Here is an 18,757-nt window from a genome sequence, read left to right on the forward strand (position 1 = left end):
AGGTGAATGTAATAATTTAGAAGAAATGATGGGTTATGTGAAAAAAAGTAAATCGATTCGAAAATTCTGAATTTCTTAAAATTGAGGGAATTAATATAAAAATTTGAGTACTATATTTTATTTATAAGGAACTATTTTTTTCATTTGTCTAATGAGTTATTTAACATTAAATGACATTGACTTAAATTTGGTCATTGTCTTAAAGTTCAATTCATCATTTGAGGATGTAGTGAGACACCAACTAAGAGCTTCTAGGTAGTAATTTCACTAGAAAACTGAATATTAAATAGAACGTTAAATTCTCTACAACTATGTTTCTTCTACTATTAACAATCATTATGTCTATATCATTGAAATTTATAGAAATTATTTCAAAACCAACAGTTCTAAATAATCATATTTGTAACATACTTAGTGTCGTTTCATTTTTCAAGTCATACAGCATCACTATTAATTTAACCTTTCTAGTTTTCTCAATCCAAATTACATTTGAATCGACATTTTTTACAATTTAAAATCTATAATTTAGTAGTTTAATTCCAAATGAACTTGAATATTTTCGGATATGTACCTAAATAATAATTAATTTAATGTCTATTCGATATCATATAATATAATTTCATTCATTCTTTTATTTCTTAAAGTGCTTTTGGCAAAGATGTACAAATTTTAATGATGAACTATTATATCAAGTTGATATTCCTTATAAAACTCTCTAATCAAAAAAGAAAATAGTCTCGTCACACGATTTACAAGTATACTAACGTTACATTTATTACACAATTTTCTCCAAATTTTAATACATCTATTCCCAAAGAGGCCAAAATGAATCTTTCCTATTTCCCTCGATCGTTCAAATCATCCCAATGACGTCATCCGTCGTAATGCCCAAAAGGATTCGTATTTCGAGAAGTCGATACAGGCAACGTGACTATTATGTCAAGTAAACGCAGAATCCGGACGTCGGCCTCTCCGAGTCGCTGCCACACTTAAAGTGAAATAAAAATAAGAAAACGAGCACGTACGCGAGAGAGGAGATCCGGATACGTGAAACACGCGACGAGGAGTCGAGATCTTTGCTGGATTCTCGCTTGGCTAGTCCCATAAAATACACGGAGGGTACGTTTCGTCGTCAAGCATTACAGCCTGATTATTTCGGACGAAAACTTGCTAACTTTCACCTCGCGAATGTCGATACGTTCCGCTTCGATTAAGCTTCCACGAGAACATGGCGGACGTTACTACCGAAGATGATCGTCTACCGCGGTCTAGATACTGCGAATTTAATCGATTCTAAGCGAAGGGTAGTACGTTCAAATTATGACTGCAAAAGCAAGAGTATAGAACATTCTAAACTTCCATTTCTGAAATTTTTTACAAAAAGTGGAGTTATGGGCAGAGAAGCTACTTTATGCCACTTTCAGATATCCGTTAAGGTCTCTAGGGAATTCTAGGGATTTATTATCTGGAAATGAGGGAAAGAAAAACAAACGGGGAACTTCGTATTACGGTAACAATCATTTAATCGAACATCAGTTTTTAAATAATCCACATTTTTTCACTTTATACAAATTACAATTCCGCAGCCACCGACCATTGCAACGTAGGACGTAACGCAGACGAGGATTCGTGGATCGAATAAGGAAGGACGATCGTGCAATAAATTAATATATCAGGTCCTCGGTCGACTGATCGAGCAGCGATGAGTATTATGTATCTGAAGTAGCGCGTTTGGGAAAGCGTTTGAGTCGTCATCCTCCTGCGGTCGATCCATCGAAAGCTCGTGTAAATTCGTCCCTGAAGACGATTCGCGATAACTGATAAACTAGGTACATAATCTTGTAGTCTTCGATTAAAACTTTTCTTATCGGAAAGGAAGGAGAAAGAAAAACCCGTAAACAAGCCTCGACAGACGCGAGCGCTGTAACGCAGGGGGAAGGAATAGCGCAACGTCGCATCCTCGAACGGCCTCGAAGAAGACGTGATTCTTTAACGATCCTAAGAATGTCATCGTACGTTACATACGGTGCGCCGTAAGATCAAAAGCTAATTCGAAAGGCTAAGAGTGGAGAAGGGAGCAAAAGGGGTGGCAGGGATGAGAGAACTTAAATAAAGAGAGGATCGACTATCTTACAAAAAGACAAACCAACAGAAAAAGGAAGAGCATCGAAAATAAATAACAAAGAAAGAGGAAGGACTGCGGACATGAGACCGTGAAAATATATAATATAAAAGCATTATAAATAAAAGAACAAGCGATAGAGTCTACACGATAACGTATTTGGAAGAGCTTAGGTACATCCGTAGCGTGGCCATGCACTGGCCGCGCCTTGCGTAGTTTTCGTCACTTCCTTCTACGTCTATAATATGTTACACCTAGCTATGTATATGTATACAAATGAATGTATATATACTCTCTCTTTTAAACATCTTTTCTCTTCAAATTCAAACGTTCGCTTCTTTCTACGTATATACGCACGTACCCGCGTACGTGTGGCTCTGTTATCACCGATATGTATATGTACACACCGTGCTCCAGCGTCGTTATAACACAGCACGAGAGATCATCTCACTTCATCTGTCCCTGTTTCGTACACGTCATCCATGGCCCCGCTGAAGTACCGCGATCGAGACCCCCGTTCGGTGGTTTCATACCTATCCACGAAAGCCTCGATCCTCCTCGATATAATATTGCACCTGGGATATCGCACTGCCAACCCTCCTCGATGTCGAACGTCATTCTGGACGGTTTCTCAGGATAAATTGATTCACAGATCGGAAAGGATTCTTCACGCGAACCCCTTGCGTTAGTGACAAGTAAGCTGCCGCGGTTGATCGTCTCCCAGCAGGCAACCCTCGGATCGTAGACGATCGAATCGCCAATCTTTCTCTCCGACCGGGATCGCTGCTATTCGACGTCGCCTCGTCATAGGTACTTACGGTAATATAGGTACATCCAAAACACTCTCCCGAGTTAGAGGGAAGGATCGTCGTGAATTTAATCCCTGCCGATCCTCTTGTGAATCTGCTGATGTTTGATGAGGTGCGCCTTCTGTCTGAATGCTTTCCCGCAGACTTCGCACCTGAACGGTTTTTCGCCCGTATGGGTCCTGAGGTGCACCTTGATGTTGCTCTTGTTCAGGAATCCTCTATTGCAGATGGAACACCTGTGGACTGGTTTCTCCTTTCCTCCTATCAGGCCAGACTCGGTTCCGTAAGGTAACGCTGTCGCACCTGTGCCAGGACTCTTCTTCGAAGGGTTCTGGGAGCCTGGAGTAGGTCGTGACCTCTTTCTGGGATGCGAAGGCGCGGCGAAGGACGAATGCAACAGGTGATCGGGACTGCACGAGGTCGAGACTCTGCCAGGTGGGCTGACAGGTGGATAAGGACTCGTCGACGAGGGGGTCTCGCCGCAGGATGCGTTCTGCAGGCCAGCGTTAGCGGATTGTAACCTGGCGTTCAGCAGAGGCGCATAACCGTGCGTCAACAAGCTTTGCAAGGTGGAACCGTGCTGCTGCGCCTGTGTCGAGGGTGTCGCTGTTGCGTATATCTGCGGGTAGGGACTGGGTGACGTTGTTTCTTGTGCTTTCGGTGAACACGCTGTGTCGATCCACTCAGCGATATCGATCCAGTCGCGGGAAGCGTCTGGATCATGTTCCGAGCCTGCGCCATTTCCACCACCAGGAACTGTTGTGTCTGCTATCGCAGAGCCGATGATCTCCGCTATGTCTTCGATATCGTACTCAACCTGTTGCGTCGACTGTGGCAGTTGCTGTTGTGGATGGTGGTGATGTTGCTGCTGCTGCTGTTGCTGCTGATGCTGCTGCTGCTGTTGCTGCTGCTTCTGACTACCTTGGGGACAGGGCGTGCTGGAGGATACAACGGGCGATTCGTAGTATTCTTGGTTAGAGGAGGACGTGGGCGAAGAGCACGGCAGTGATGATCTCTGCGCAGACGATGCTATCGTGTGATAATGGTGGCCAGGTATACCATTGATACTCAAGTGTCCTGTGTACCCCGTAAAGGGTGGAAGAGGCTTCAATTCCGCCAACGATTGCGCCGAAGCTACACCGACCGACGAACCCAGGAGAAGAGTGTCCCACGCATCTTGCAGACCAGCTGCCGTTTGCTTGACATCGGGTGGCTCCAGGAAATCCGGTCCAGTGGCTCCCCATGGCGACAGAAGGTCCACGCCGACGATTTCAGCGGGTGACCCTCCAACAACTATACCCGTTCCTTGGCTACTATGAGGTGGCTCGACCCCAGAAGATGTTAGATGCGGCGGTGCGGCCGGTGGGCCAGATTGGGTCTCGTACTTCATCTCGATCACAATATCTGATGCTGGCGAAACAACGTCTGAACAAGGCGACACGATGACGTCTTTGACCAAAGAGATCGCTTGGCTTTTACCACCGCAAACGGTCTGCTTCGGTAAACACCTACTAGGATTCCCAGTGATTATATCGTAAGGCGACGTGGCAGCTAGTTCCTCCTCTTCGCCGGTATCCAGAACGTCCTCTGACGATTGGCTGAGAGGGTATTCTACCTTGATGCTGCGAACAATGGTTTGTTCTTCCTGCTGTTCTTGGCTCTCCTCTGTGGATGGGTACTCGAGCTTGATGCACGGTCTCGAGAGAATGTCCTCGTCGCTGTCGTTCCTGTAGGGAGTCGCGGAGATGCGCGAAGTGGAGAGCAGCGAGCTAAGCAGGGAGGTGTTGAAAGTGGACGTCGAGGACGAAGATAACGACGAAGACGCGGATGAAAGTGTCGCGTTGGTCGCTCTTCGCTCCTCCGATCGTATTTTCGGATACTCCTCCGTCTTGATCCTGACGTTTAGAGACGATAAAATTCCGTTTAAGGAATCAGCGGACGTAATGTTGCCGCTGTTGGTGTTCCGGGTGCTATTGGAGTTGAGCGACGTTGTGGACGTTAAAGCGTTGCTGTGACCCGTTGTCGCTGGCCCGCCTCGCAATGCTGAGTTGCTGGTACTTGACGACGTGGTTGTCAGCAGCGCCGAAAGTATAAGGTTACTCGCTGGTAATGGCTCCGGTGACGACGAGGCGATGCCGTACGCGCTAGTTGGCGAACTTACGGCATCAGCGCCTCGCGCTACCGTATCCACGCGACCGAGGCTCGACGACGAGCACGAAGAAGTCGAGATCGAGGCGATGCTGTAGGGCGTACAAATGTTCTTGGCTGCGTTGGACTGATTCTGCTGGTGGTGCGACTGTTGCCTTTGAGTGGAGTGATATTGCTGTTGCTGCTGAAGATGTTGCGACGAACTGTTTGAGTTACGATTCGCTGGATTACAGTAATGAAAGCCACCACCACCGTTATCCGGTGCCCCCTCGTCGATCCTTGGGGGCCCAGGGGTTGAGGGAAAAAGGGTACCAGGATTCCACCAGGGATCCACTCTACTGCCGGGGGTAGTGCAACCGCCAACGGCGCCGCGGGGACCTGGAACAAAAATTTGGACTCTGAAGAGGACCAAGTCTACTAATGCAATTCAGCATGTTTTGAAAAACCAGAACAATTTATTTAAAAATTGAAACTCTTTTAAAACTCAACTTATATAGTTCGAAATCAAAATAACTGCTGGGAAAATGAAAGTTCAACTTATAAAAAGATACCACACTGTATATAAGACATACAAAGTTTTCAAATGAGTTAAAAAGAATTAAAATAAATTATTCTTCAATGCAGATCCAAGAAAAAAATAAAAAATTCCATAGAAGAATGTTCACGACTTTTAGCTGAAATAGATAGCTAGGTGAACTACCTATTGAACGTTTCTATACATATCAAATACGCCTTAAATTATTTATATACACGTGAGGGTATTGTAAATGATATTTTTATATACATCGTATGTGCGCTTGAGTAAAGTGTGCAGTACACATACATATAAATACATATGTATATCAGCATGTATCGTGAAGTTAAGTAGGCAGATACCACTTCTCTCGAGAAGAAAGGGACTTGCTCCCGCTAACTAGGTTAGTGGCACGCTAGCCAGCTACGGCCGGGTACACTCGACCAAACAAATTGCCACGTTTAAAAATACATTTTCGCATCGCGAATGACGAGCTACCATCCTACACACTACTTATGAGGAAGAAAAGAACAAAGAAATCTAAAAAAGCATTCATTCATGAAAGGACAAGGTCAAAGAAATATGCTTCTCTCCTTAACGGAACCATACGAATGCTACGTATCTAAATAAATGTGAGTTACCGCCAACCAAAGATATTTAACAAGAAACTAACGGTACCAAATCCCTAAATGGTTCACGCATCCTCCACCACAAAAACGTGAGAACCACAACGAGCCCTATAGGAACCAATTATCGAGGAGTATCAAACTCTCCGTTACGTTTGTAACAAATTACAAAGTAAAGCACGATTCCTGATCAATGACAATGAAAACGAGCTCATAAAAGGACGTTTACTCGCATTGGAAGACCGCAATCCCCGCATCCGGCCACAAAAAGGCGCAAATCGGATCTTTCTTTCTTCTGGTTTCGATTGACACATCCGCGTGGCCGTAGGAGCATTTCATGAGAATCATGCAAATGGTCGCCGGCACACACGTATGGTCCGGCTGCCAGCCACGAGGTTCCTCCTTCTCCCATTCCCTGCCATCCTTTCTGCCCCGACGAGTTCGCTCGAAAACGCCGTGTCCGTCCTTGTCGTCGGTTAGAGCCCGTCCTTGTCGACTGCCAGCGGACGGTAGACGCGCTGGAAGTCCCCACTTGGGGGCCCGACGAAGAGAGGGCAGGGGGTCCCGGCGAGCCGTGACGTGTTCACCGTGTACCGTTATCCAGTGGCGTAAACCCGTTCGAGGAAGATCCGTCCAAGCCGCTGCCACTGGAACCGGCTCGCGCTACGATCCCACTTTTTCGGGCCTACGACAATGTCTCGATGAACCACTTATCAATGGGATCACCGGGTATCTGCGCGACGCGACCAATTCGGCCGTACCGATTCGCGCAGACCCATCCAGGTTTACGATGTGCCCACCTCGGTGACCATCGCGGATGTACTCGCGCGTTTTAACCTCCCATTAAATTGCCACCTGGACCGTCAATGGCTACTGCGAACGAAGATACTTATTGAATTTCTTCTGAGAAAGGAGTCCTCTCAACGATTGTACCTAAATGTCCAATTTTTGCGGGTAGGATAATTGGGTTACATAGTCATTCTCTATGTAGGCTTCTTCGAGTAATTCATTTGCGTAATTTAGTTTGTAATCTACTTATTTAGAGATGAGTATAACGTATCTCGAAGAAGAGGAAAAATTTATGTATGATGGTCCTGTTTAATAGTAATATAATGGATACCTAACTGAAATTAAATGACCCCCCATGCACGTGTACTGTTGGTGAGTGAGTACCTGCATCGCTGGTCCGTATGTATGCTCTCGAGCACTTGTGCCCGTGACTATACGCCAAAACTATACCGCGCTCCTGTTCACGTATAGTGGGGATCGAAGTAGGTCGAAGCACCGTTACAGCCCGCTGCACGGTCGAAGCCTACGCAAATCGGCTAGATTTTGCCCACATGGCTTTCCTTTTCGTTGTGAAAAATGGCGCGTGCGAACCACGGTTTCCGTGCTGACCCACTTTTGTCTAGTGATGCGCGTGCATTAGCTACTCTCGTCCACGGTCTCCGTGAACTTCATCCGAGCTGTAACGACATCTCCGCGACCGGTCGTCATTAAATTTCCATCTGGCCGTGAAGAACGATCGTTCAGACGTCTGTAAAATCGCGGAAAGAAGCTCGCCACGCGATGGCCATTACAGAAAGCGTCGAGGCACCACCGTTACAGTTGAAAGGTTGCCCCCGTGATCGTTGCATCGCGTGGGAGTCGTTGATCGCGAGGATCACGATCAGAATTCGAATTTCTGGGAGCCTTAACGAGAGGAACACGCGTGGTCACGTGAGCCGAGCGCACTTGTTCGCGCTACTACACGCGGTTAAACTATATCCGAGCACTCGTATAGTGGGGAACGGAAGTAGGTCGAAGCACCGTTACGCGTTGCGCTCGACGGCGAGGAGGCCTACGCAAAACCAGTCGGATTTTGCTAGGCGCGTGAGCCATGGCTTTCCTTTTCGTTGCGAAAAATGGCGCGTGCGAATCGCGGTTCCCCACGATGACCCACATACGAGAAACGAGTCACACTGGTACGTCTCGATCGCCGACGCCACCATGGACACCGAAGGCAACAACACCTCTCCGTAACACGTAAAACCAGAAACCAGTAAACGTGAAATTCACTTCCACGCGCTTCCGCGTCCGACATCGATGACGAATTGCTCTGCGTGCTTTAGATGATGAATTTAGGAGTTCGACCTCCTTCTTTCACTTTTCAACATGCACTATTTCAGAACGACCAAGAAACTTAGGGAGCGGTTGCATATAAAAATGATCCTTTCTCATTTTTTGGGACTCTGCTTCTAGAGTTCGCAGACCTAAATGAGTCTCTTTCCCAAAAGTTGAGAAATAGATCACGGCTACCTTTGATAGGGCGTAAATTCCATAAATAAACTTAATCTCTGTGGGTAGTTCAGATCAGAGACTGGGAGAATTTGAAAAACATCCTACGAGCCAAAAAGAGAACTAAGATTCCTAATAAAGGAAGTTCCCATTGACTGCCTGAATTCCACTAACGAGGAATGCAGGACATAGGAACTCACCGATCAGTGTCGTCGTCTGCTTTCGCATTAATAGGCTTTAAAGACAAATGCGACAAATGGGGGTGCTATCTTTTATCTATCGTAGCGGTATATTCTACACGGTTATATTTAACGTGTTCATTAGTACTCGCCCAGCGATTAGCGTCGTTATGTGGGCTCGAGACGAGTATCAGAAAACCCTGCATCCAGAATTATGTTAACGATCGACTATCTAGTTTTATGTAGGAGCATGCCCTAAACAGACCGACGAAACAGTTTAACTCTTTTAGACTTGCAGATCCTTGTCCCCAAGAGCGAAGCCCTACCCGAGCATGGAAATGGGAGATTTGAATGCCAGCAAAAGCGTAACGTTCAGAGCACTTCGCATTCCTCGCGTAAATACCTCATGTTTGAATCATGACTGTTGTAACGACTGATTAATATTCCGTTAAACGGAATCCTGCAATCAGAAGAAACTATTTCAACTATATTAGAACGAATATGAACCTTAAAAATAATTGCTTCTTCTAGAGCTTGACAAGTTAGAATGACAAGAGAATGCAGTGGAACCTTCCAGCAATTTATAATTGCAATTTCTCATGCAATGTTATATCCGCAATGCGTTATAAGTATAAAATAAAGTGACTGTCCTGGAGAGTTCCAAAGGGTTATCTTATCTCAAGACCATGTAAAATCGTCAGTCTAGGCCCATTCCCGGAGAAATTCATTGCTCTGGTATTTGCTTCAATGTCGACATCAAAATGCGTCGTAGCTCATAGGTGCGTACGAACGTACGCGGGGGTACCTGGCACCGCGCTGCCGACGGAGAAAGTGCGGCAATCGTTAAGGTAAAGGTTGAAGAAGAAGCCTAAGTAGAGGAGGATATCTCGCGAAACGCGAGTCAGTGAGCAAGGAAATCAAAAATGCATCCAAATCCTATCGATAGAACGTTTTACTGAGAAGTTTGCAAAAATGATTCCCTCTTAGGAGGATTCAAAGTATAAACAGGCATTTCTAGAATCTTCGATAAATTTGTACGAATAAAGATAGTCATGAACAAATAGAAATGTTCTACTTAGGAACTCGCAAAAGTGAGTCGCTTTTAAGAAGACTCAGACTTTTCATAAGACATCCTTAGAGAAATCTCTCTAATTTTGTTTAAATGAAGCCACCCTTGATCATTCCCGTGGACTATTTAGATCTAGACTAACTAACCAGAGTTGATGGTTAAGCAGGCCCAGCGAAGTACCGGTACCCAAGCCTGCGACCGAACAAAGCAGTCGTGTTCTTTGATCAGAAGCGAGGCGAGCATGGACGCGACCGTGGTCGGAGCCGTGAGTATCTATAGGCGCTTGCGGAACTGACGAGTCGGAAGCCCCCCTACTCTACTGGAATACCGGTTAATGTGGTACACTGACCTACTCTTCAGCCGCCGCGGTACCACAGGGAATGCCCCACCACACTGTTATTCTCCTATCCTTTTCTCCTCTGCTCTTCTCACTCGCTTCTCGTTCCTCTCTCTTTCCTCGTCTCCTCAGCATTCCCTTTCTGCGTCTCCGTAATTCGCCCCTTGGCCCCCCTGTACGCCCCTTTTCTCTCTTACGAGAGTCCTAGCTCTCGTTTCCTCCCCTCACGCGGATAATCTGCTGACAGCCTGATTTTTTGTCACGATTTTTCGTTCCCCATTCCATCTCTCGCTTCATTTCATTTGGAATATCAAAACTTCGGATTTTGGGGGCATTAAGTTGATGCAGAGTACCATCGGGATGTTCCAATGGAGACCTGCTTTCATATGGAAGTAAAATTCGAGGCATTTGACCAGCAGCAACTGGTAGACATAAATAAGTGAGATTTTTCTATGTATTCAAAGTTATTATCTTTGGAAAGGAAGTTGTCAGTTTCTCGAGCTTCTCGATAAAAGGAGGAGGACAAGGCACGAGGAAGCTGTTTCCGATAGCCGTTTCCGCTCAAACAGACACGATCACGTGAAAATAATTGCGAATAGTTTCCAGGGGAATGAACGAGGCAGTTTATCTCGAACCTTTCGACTCTTCCCAGAAGTTTCAAAAGTACGAATAGTCGATTCGAGGCTGCGAGCTCCCGCGAGAAATCGACGTTCTGACACTGACACTGGCTCGAGGCAGTCGTGAATTAGTATGGAGGAGCAACGAACCGCCTTGCTAGATGTCTACAACCTCGCACCAGCGTCGATTCCCCACTCGGCCAAGAGCTAAGGAAGTCGCTCCGGAGAAATTTCACCGCGAACTGAGCAGCCTCCGTCCTCGTCGTCCCCGTGGCCCTCGTACGTCGCGTCTTCTTCGCTACCCCAATACCTAATAGCCGAGTCGGCTGCTAAATGTCAAAGAACCACCGGCCAGACACATAAGCTACGGCTTTCATGCGCATGTATAATATAATGATTGCTTTTGATGTCAGGGAAATCGTCGTATCTTTCTTAAATCGGGGCACCGAAAATTCTGCTCTTGGTCAAGGACAAGGTCTCTATCCTCGAAAAAGAACACTTCTACGTAACGTTCAGCATGGATCCAGGATGTTTAAAGGCTACCTACTTAAATCTTTATCGCGGAGGACGAATTGGTCACGATTGTCGCGATCGTAAATTCTCACTGGCGCAGACTAACGAAGACGAAAATGTACTCTGTGCGAAATTGGTCCAGCACGATCCTCAGGACATTCATATGATTTGTGGTCCTCGAAACTCTGAGGAACTCTAAGTCTGGCTATTGTTGCGACACTGGTGAATAGCGAGCACACAGCGATTCTCGTCAAATAAATTTCTTACAGGAACGTGTTACACTCATTATTATTCAACGAGTTTGACACCTTTTATGCGCTCATTTCCTAACTAAATATATGGTCCCATTCGTATGCAATTTCGGAATCGGGTTCATACGAGTCGTCATTGGCCTGAGATTCCGTTTCTTTCTTGTCCGTTGTTTAGAAAGACGTTTTGCAGCAACGGACTGCTATCAAGAAGTAACGATTTTTGATCGAGTCCTAGGACATGGAAGTCTGGAGCTAGTTTTTACAATGAGGCTTCGATTCGGTCAATACACTGGCTACGCGCGGTCCGAAATACCAAAATGCTTTCGTGCTACGGAGGATCCTCCTTTATGACACAGTTACCAGTACCCGTTACTAACTGTTAGGTTTTAGTGCCAGGTCCCACTGACACGTTGTGAGCGGCCTCGTGGAACGATTCGAAGGATAACGACATTTCCAATTATTCGTTTATCGATGCAGTCTAATGAATCCAACGTTTACTATTCTATAGAACCTAAGCCATCGTCTAATCTGATACTACTTTTTCTAATTAATATACCCGTTTTAGGGTAACCTGTACTCTATTAATTGGCAAACAGTTATTCCCCTCCGATTTCTCAACCTCTAGGTGTCTTCGACTCTTTACTGGGTCGCCATCAGTAGCACTCTCTAAAGAATTTCCTCCTGTCCCGGAACAGTTCTAGTCTATTCAAACAAGTAGACCTGACCTTCCCTACGATATCGTCCAGGGCGTGACGAAAGGCCAAGGTCGCGACCACTTCATTCCCTATGCGAAGATATGGTGGTCATTAAACGAAACTCGTTAAGTCTGTTCTCGGGGAAAAAAAGAAGTCGACCGGAATTCGCGACTTCAATCGTGAATACGAGACACGGGCTCTATCGTTAGAAAGCGTGGTAACTCGAGTAACGTATGTGGTACAAGAAATTCTGTGCAGGAATCGATTCATAAAAATGCAACGTTCGAGGAACGTTCTTCGAAAACGCGTTCCAAACATTTTTGGTGACATCCAACCGATGTTACCATGAAATACGAATCTGACGGCCATGTTGTGGACCACTGAGGGAATTAACTTCGGCGAATATAATTATATAATCGAGCACCGTTCGCGCAGTTATGATGGTTTAATTTACGATCCAACACGAAACGTTCGCGTTCCTGCCTTATCTTCGGCCTCGAGGACGAATAAAAAGGGTATTTGCACAATTCCTTTTATGGATAAAAATTGAAGTAAGAAGCGAGGCGCACGAAAGGCAAAAGGAAAGGCTTCGGGTGGTTTTGTTAACTTACATATGAGCAGCGTGGTATCCAGAGTGATATTGTTGATGTTCCCAGGAGCTCCTCTTATAAATCTATCCACGGAACGAGACACTGTTCACCTGTGGATTCGCTTCCTTCGACAACGAATAATCAAGATCACTCATACAGACTTCACCTCTCACGGAGCAGCACCGACCAAAGGGCTAGCGGAGTTCAAGGGGGATATCCCTTCACGGCTGATAAAAACGGAGACACAAGATCACCGGATAGTCCGTCAGTCTGTCGGTCCACGCACTGATCGATGGATCCAATCGGAGACAATTAACGGCCCCGTCCAAGAAAACCGAAAGCTAGAAGAGGACCACGAAACTTTCACTGGCTGTCTTCCTTTTCTTCTCTTGCCTACGTTCTCCACGCGAGCGTCCACCTCTGCGTTCGTGACACGCGTTCCCGCGACAGAGATCGACCCAGTGTGGATCAGGAAGAGGAATTCCCGCGGGACAGGGTCCTTGACCTTGCCCAGAGTCTCCTCTCTTGCCTCCTCGAACACTGTCGAACGCTCATCAGCCTCCCCGTGTTCTTCATCGGCCGTCCTCTTCTTCCACGGCCGCCCTTCGTCCTCGATCGCGACCCAGAGTCAGCGGGGTCCCCAAGCACGATCACTGACAGCCGTTTCGCGGTCAATCGATCCGCCGAACTTCGAGCGCGAGATCGACCCGCGTGTCACTCCGCGGATAAAATTCGTCAATGGTCCCTCCGCGTGTCTCTTTTCTCTTCCCTTCCGTCCCGCGACTTCTCACCGATTTGACGTTCGAACCGATAACGTCAGACGAGAGAGATAGAGAGAGAGAGAGAGAGAGATGAAGAGAAGAAGAGGAGGAGAGAGAGACAGAAGAAGAGAGAGAGAGAAAGAGAGAGGAAGGAGGGAGGCCTTGTCGATTTGGCACGAGCAGGAGAGAGGCCTCGCTCGCCTGGCGCCGGACGAGATGCGACTAATTCCTAAAAGTAGGCGAGGAAGAAACGAACTGGATGGCCTGTGGGCCCTTACTGCGAGGGGCCTTACGTGGTGCCGACCAACAGAGGCCCCTACTTCGAGAGACCTCCTTGCGTATTGAGCCAGGGGGGGACCGCAGACCCCCCACCTTCGACTATGCCTGCCCTCCCTCCCCTGTGGCCCTCCTACTACTATCGGTGGCTGCTCTTCTTCCACCACCTTCGTGTTTCGTGCATCCTCCACCACCGGTGTTAAATCACCGGCCACCGAGTCCCTCCAATGTTCGATCGTATTGTAACTGAGATACGCGGAGTGGACCACTGGCGAAAAATGGTTATTCGAGTTCTGGATGTCGGTTTGGAGGAGGATGCGGAATGCTCTTGATATTTGGGTTCCAGGTTGTGGAGGAATGGTCGAAAAAGGCTCAACGTTGGACTGTGGGATGGGGAAGTATTTTTATTCAGAGTTTACGAGTAATTATGTTACGTAGAGGAATTCGGAGTATGTTCGGGCTGCTTCGTTTGATAGATTCTTGCATTTAGGAATCATGTTCTTTTCTAAGACTCGATAGTGTGTAATGGGACAATAATGGACGAATAGTGGTCATTTATGAGTCAGACAGGAAAGTAGGTATTTGGATATTTATTAGTAAATTTAATATGGCAACTGTACTTAAGAAAATGCCTAATATGTTATCAGAAGAGCTGAGAAAAATTTTATATCAGGGCAAATTTTATTTGAAAGTAAGATAGAAAATGACTATTTGCAATCATATTTAGATTTGATATTTTTAGTTATGTTATTTTAGTTGTATTATTTATGTTACATTATTTAATTTCTTACTTGAAATAATAGATACTTTAAATTAATGTTATTCAAAATATGCTCAGACATGATGCTAACTTTTTGATTGTTAATAATGATGCTTGGTAACATCACTTGTATTCTATGCATCTATAGATAAATTAATTTCTATCTATTTAATGATTATTCAAATATTTATACGTACAGTATTATGGCTATAACACCTGACAACAATACACACAGAATGTAATCATTTATTTAATTAACTTCGTTTAATTAATTCGTACAAGAAAATTTTATTAAGTAGTATATTAAGAGATATTCATCATATAAATGCTTGTCTAACCAATAAAAACAGATTTGCTTTTCTAATTACGAATTTAAAACATTAGAACTGAAACAATATTATAAATTTGAATGCATAACTGCCATTATAAAATTAATGAGCAAATCCATACCATAAGGTCAAGTAACGATATCTTTATTATCAAAAATAGCATATTTATTTTTTATCTTTTATTTTTAAATATATTAGGCAACATAATCCATTTAATACGTATTAAATAATTTTAACACTATAGTTAGTTCCAAAAAGTTCTTCTAAACTTAGTTAAATAACAAAATCGATAAAATTGTCCGCAAGTGATAATATTTTTTACATTTGTCTTTCGTGCTGGTTGATGTGTTATAAAATTTAAATGAAATTAATTATTGTCGAGTACTTCCTACTCTTTCGAGGTTGTAAAACAGTCGTTTCAGTAGATAATCAGGAATTTCATGTGTCCAGTACCGCTCTCGACAAAATAGTCCAAAGCAAATTAATCTTCGTCCAGCGGTAGAGAATATTGAATGCGTAGCGAATCGTAAGAACGATAATTGTGTCGTAAGACAGCCTAAAGATAAATGCAATTAAAGTACCAGTAGTTTCATAGATACACATAAACATTTAGTATGTAATGAAACAAAAACAAATGAAAGCCTTAAGAAAGCTATTCAAAAGATTTGTCAATTAAAATAATTTGGAATTCAAATTGTATAACAACTGAAATATCACAGTCTCATTATTCATTCAATTTTGGACATTAATGTTCATATTTTACCATTCTGTAATACTCTTGAGTATTGTTATGTATTATTAAAATATATTTTCTTTATAAACGAAATTAATTATTCGTGAATAATAAATAATAATTTTTTATACTGATAAAAAATAAAGAATAAATATAAATATAAAAATAACAAGAAAATAAAATTTTAAGTATGTATACAATAGTATTTTGAACTTTTATAAGTATACTCTCGTTTTTAGGAATTTAAGTCCTCAATTAACATTGCAATTTATAAAATTTAACGCACTTTGTGTGTGCACAAAAATATTTTAGCCACTAAGTGTAACACATTCATGATCTATAAATAAATATTTGAATTTCGAACATGAGCTCCAGTATTTTACTCCATAATTTCTATGGAAAGAAAACTTCAAATTAGCTTATTTTTCTGAGTCTTCAAGTTGATGCACCTCCCAAAGTAAATCTCAAAAAACACCCTAGAAAACTATGTACAACGACAGACAAATGCAAATTTAAGAAACAATGGAAATGAAAAGACAAAAATGTAATAAAAAAAGATTATGAATTATTTGTATTATAAGGGATGAGATGTCCCAAAGTAGAAGAGTGTCACAAATAAAACTGAAAACATCTAGAACGAAAATTCCTAATACTTAAATCCACAAATCTTAATTTACCAATTTCTTTTGTCTACCACTGTATTTACCTTTTGCCTCTAAAAGCAATGCATTGTACATGATCTACAAACAAATGACCCAATTTCATATCTACCTCGAAACTGAATTTGCTCAGTTCCCATATTTCCAAAGATCGATAAAGCTCGGGGTCGCCGAGGATCGGCGGACGCGCGCAGTTCGCAACGAGGCATGCGCACAGTAGCATCGCTCGCGCCAATTGGCCAACGGGGGGCCCGCTTACGCTCGTGGCGCGTCTGTGTCCGAGTTTTGAATTTAATTGGCAGAGTCGGGGCTTTCGTAATTTTTACCTTCACCGGGCACACGGACGCGCACCCACACGCGGCGGCGCGAAGCGAATGGGCGAGGAAACGCATAAAAAGGGGCATGCACGCACCACCCCTCCTCGCGGCCGCTCGATTTAGAACAATTTCTTTTGTCCGATGGTTTTTCTTTCATTTCGAACGTCGATTCGTCGATGCTTCCTTCGACGCCGCTAACGGTCACTGCTCTTACGTGAACAAGTGTACGCAGGAAGCGCTGCGGTGGATATATCGATCTAATCATACAGACACAAAAGTGTGACTCCGTTATTACGTTCCCCCCTTAAGCGGCGTTTGTATTAGGCAACCTCTGATTAGCTGACCGAGTTGACCGACCCTAAGTCGTTTAATTATAGAATTCATACTAGGGTCGTATTGTTCGGCATTTTTATCAATTGTAATGGCTAATTTCAACAGTTTCATGATCTTAGACATGAGCACATTCTGTTTCGAATAAAAATGAAAATAAAAACAGTAATCACTTGAAGCGGGCAGTTTATTATTTTTAATTTAGAAGTGGCATACGAGAAGTAGCTTTAGTTTGTGTTACGATCTGGTAGACCAGTTTTAAACGGTTGTTTGTTTGAGTTTACTCGTTCAAGTATGACTACTGCAGCCTTTTCTGGCGAGATTATCTTTCATTTTACTCGAATGGATTAACTTCGTTTTTATTATGTCACAATGAATTATTGAACTTAGAGTCAAGGAAATTTTATAATGTAATCATGTTTACTTACAAAATTGTTCTCACTTCAAATACGTATCAATGATTTAATTCACAAATTTTATATGTGTATTTTTTATATTATAAAATGTGAAACTTGACCAAACGTGGACATACAACGTTCGTGCATTATGTCATCAATATATTTATATATTTATTATTTAATAATATGCAGGTATTTGAATTTATGTGCGTGAGACACTTTAAGAGGACACTTGAATTTGTGAAATTATTGCAGAAAATATGTACATAAATATAAAAGGTATTATAATGAAGTAAAACATTATTTTATTTAATGATCAAAAAATAAAATAATTCGAAAAAAGATAATTTGCTTGTTCAAATAAACTAACGTATGATTATTGCAAAATAAAATCTAGCCTAATAAGATAATATATTGTTTGAATAACTATTTCTAAAATGTTTTATATAAATAATTCCCAAGTCTAGTCTCAATCTAATTGATAAATAAGCAGCGACTTGGCCGATCAACATCAACTTGTCTAATGTAAACGCCGCTTTAGTGCACTGATTGGTAACAGGTACTTTCTTCTGTAATGTCTGGCGCGGATTCGTTCATCTATTTTGGTCAACTTATATAGTATGTAGGTTCATTTGTTGGAACGATAGCTTTTACTAACAATTTGTGTAATTTAATAGAAAATGGAAGACTTCTCATAATATGAATACTTAATTGTTTAATTTGTTGTATTGAGTGCTTCACTCTAATCATAAGAACCTCTTGTAGGTAATCCATTGTGTGGTTACTGAAAGATGTACTTTTTTCTGTAATGAAATATCTAAATAGATTGTTAAGTGTCTGTAACTTATAGAGTATCCTTTTGCTGTAAGATCTTTTGAATTTTTATTAGTTGAAATTGTGGTTGCATTTTCCATTAATTTCACTTTTGCCTAAACGAAAGTGAGCTGTGAATACGTGAGCTGATCTTTGAAACATGTTATACTTTTTAAACTCACTTTGTACGAGTTATATTTGAAAACTTTTCAAAAAGATTTCTGAAAATTTCACTTCAATGCAGCAGTAGTAAATAAAAATAAAACGAACATTTGTGGAAATTAAGAATCTAATCGTACATAACGTCTATAGCAGATCACAAAATAATAAAAAAACGATTGCAAGAAATTTTGATGCTGTAACAGTAAAAGAATACTGTAAAAATGTTTGAAAATGAAAGAAAGAATGAAAATAAGTGCAATCGAAAAAGATTATTAAATGTAGTAGAAAAACATACACCACTGTGAAAAGTAAAAGTAAATTATGAGATAAGTGCTCTCAGGCTGAATGCAGTCTTATATTATCTTAAACAAATTATTTCTGATGATACTTTTAGTATGAAAATTACTTACTCTAAAAATATTCTACATTTAACTATATAAAAGCTGTGGGTACATAACTAAATAACTATCCA

General features: G+C 42.7%; 1 protein-coding gene across 1 annotated transcript; it reads right to left on the reverse strand.

Annotated features, from left to right (window-relative positions):
- Window positions 1–2,998: 2,998 nt before the first annotated feature.
- On the reverse strand, window positions 2,999–4,321 carry Ich (zinc finger protein ichor). The gene has a single exon (XM_076390684.1). It carries the CDS (start codon window positions 4,319–4,321, stop codon window positions 2,999–3,001), a length of 1,323 nt encoding a protein of 440 aa, XP_076246799.1.
- Between the last annotated feature and the right edge of the window lie 14,436 nt (window positions 4,322–18,757).

The sequence above is a fragment of the Calliopsis andreniformis genome, unplaced genomic scaffold (assembly GCF_051401765.1).
Source record: "Calliopsis andreniformis isolate RMS-2024a unplaced genomic scaffold, iyCalAndr_principal scaffold0022, whole genome shotgun sequence".
Classification (NCBI taxonomy): Eukaryota; Metazoa; Arthropoda; class Insecta; order Hymenoptera; family Andrenidae; genus Calliopsis; species Calliopsis andreniformis.

Bases quoted from the DNA above. Each gene is read 5' to 3' on its own strand.
- Ich (XM_076390684.1), bottom strand. From the start codon at position 4,321: ATGAAGTACGAGACCCAATCTGGCCCACCGGCCGCACCGCCGCATCTA.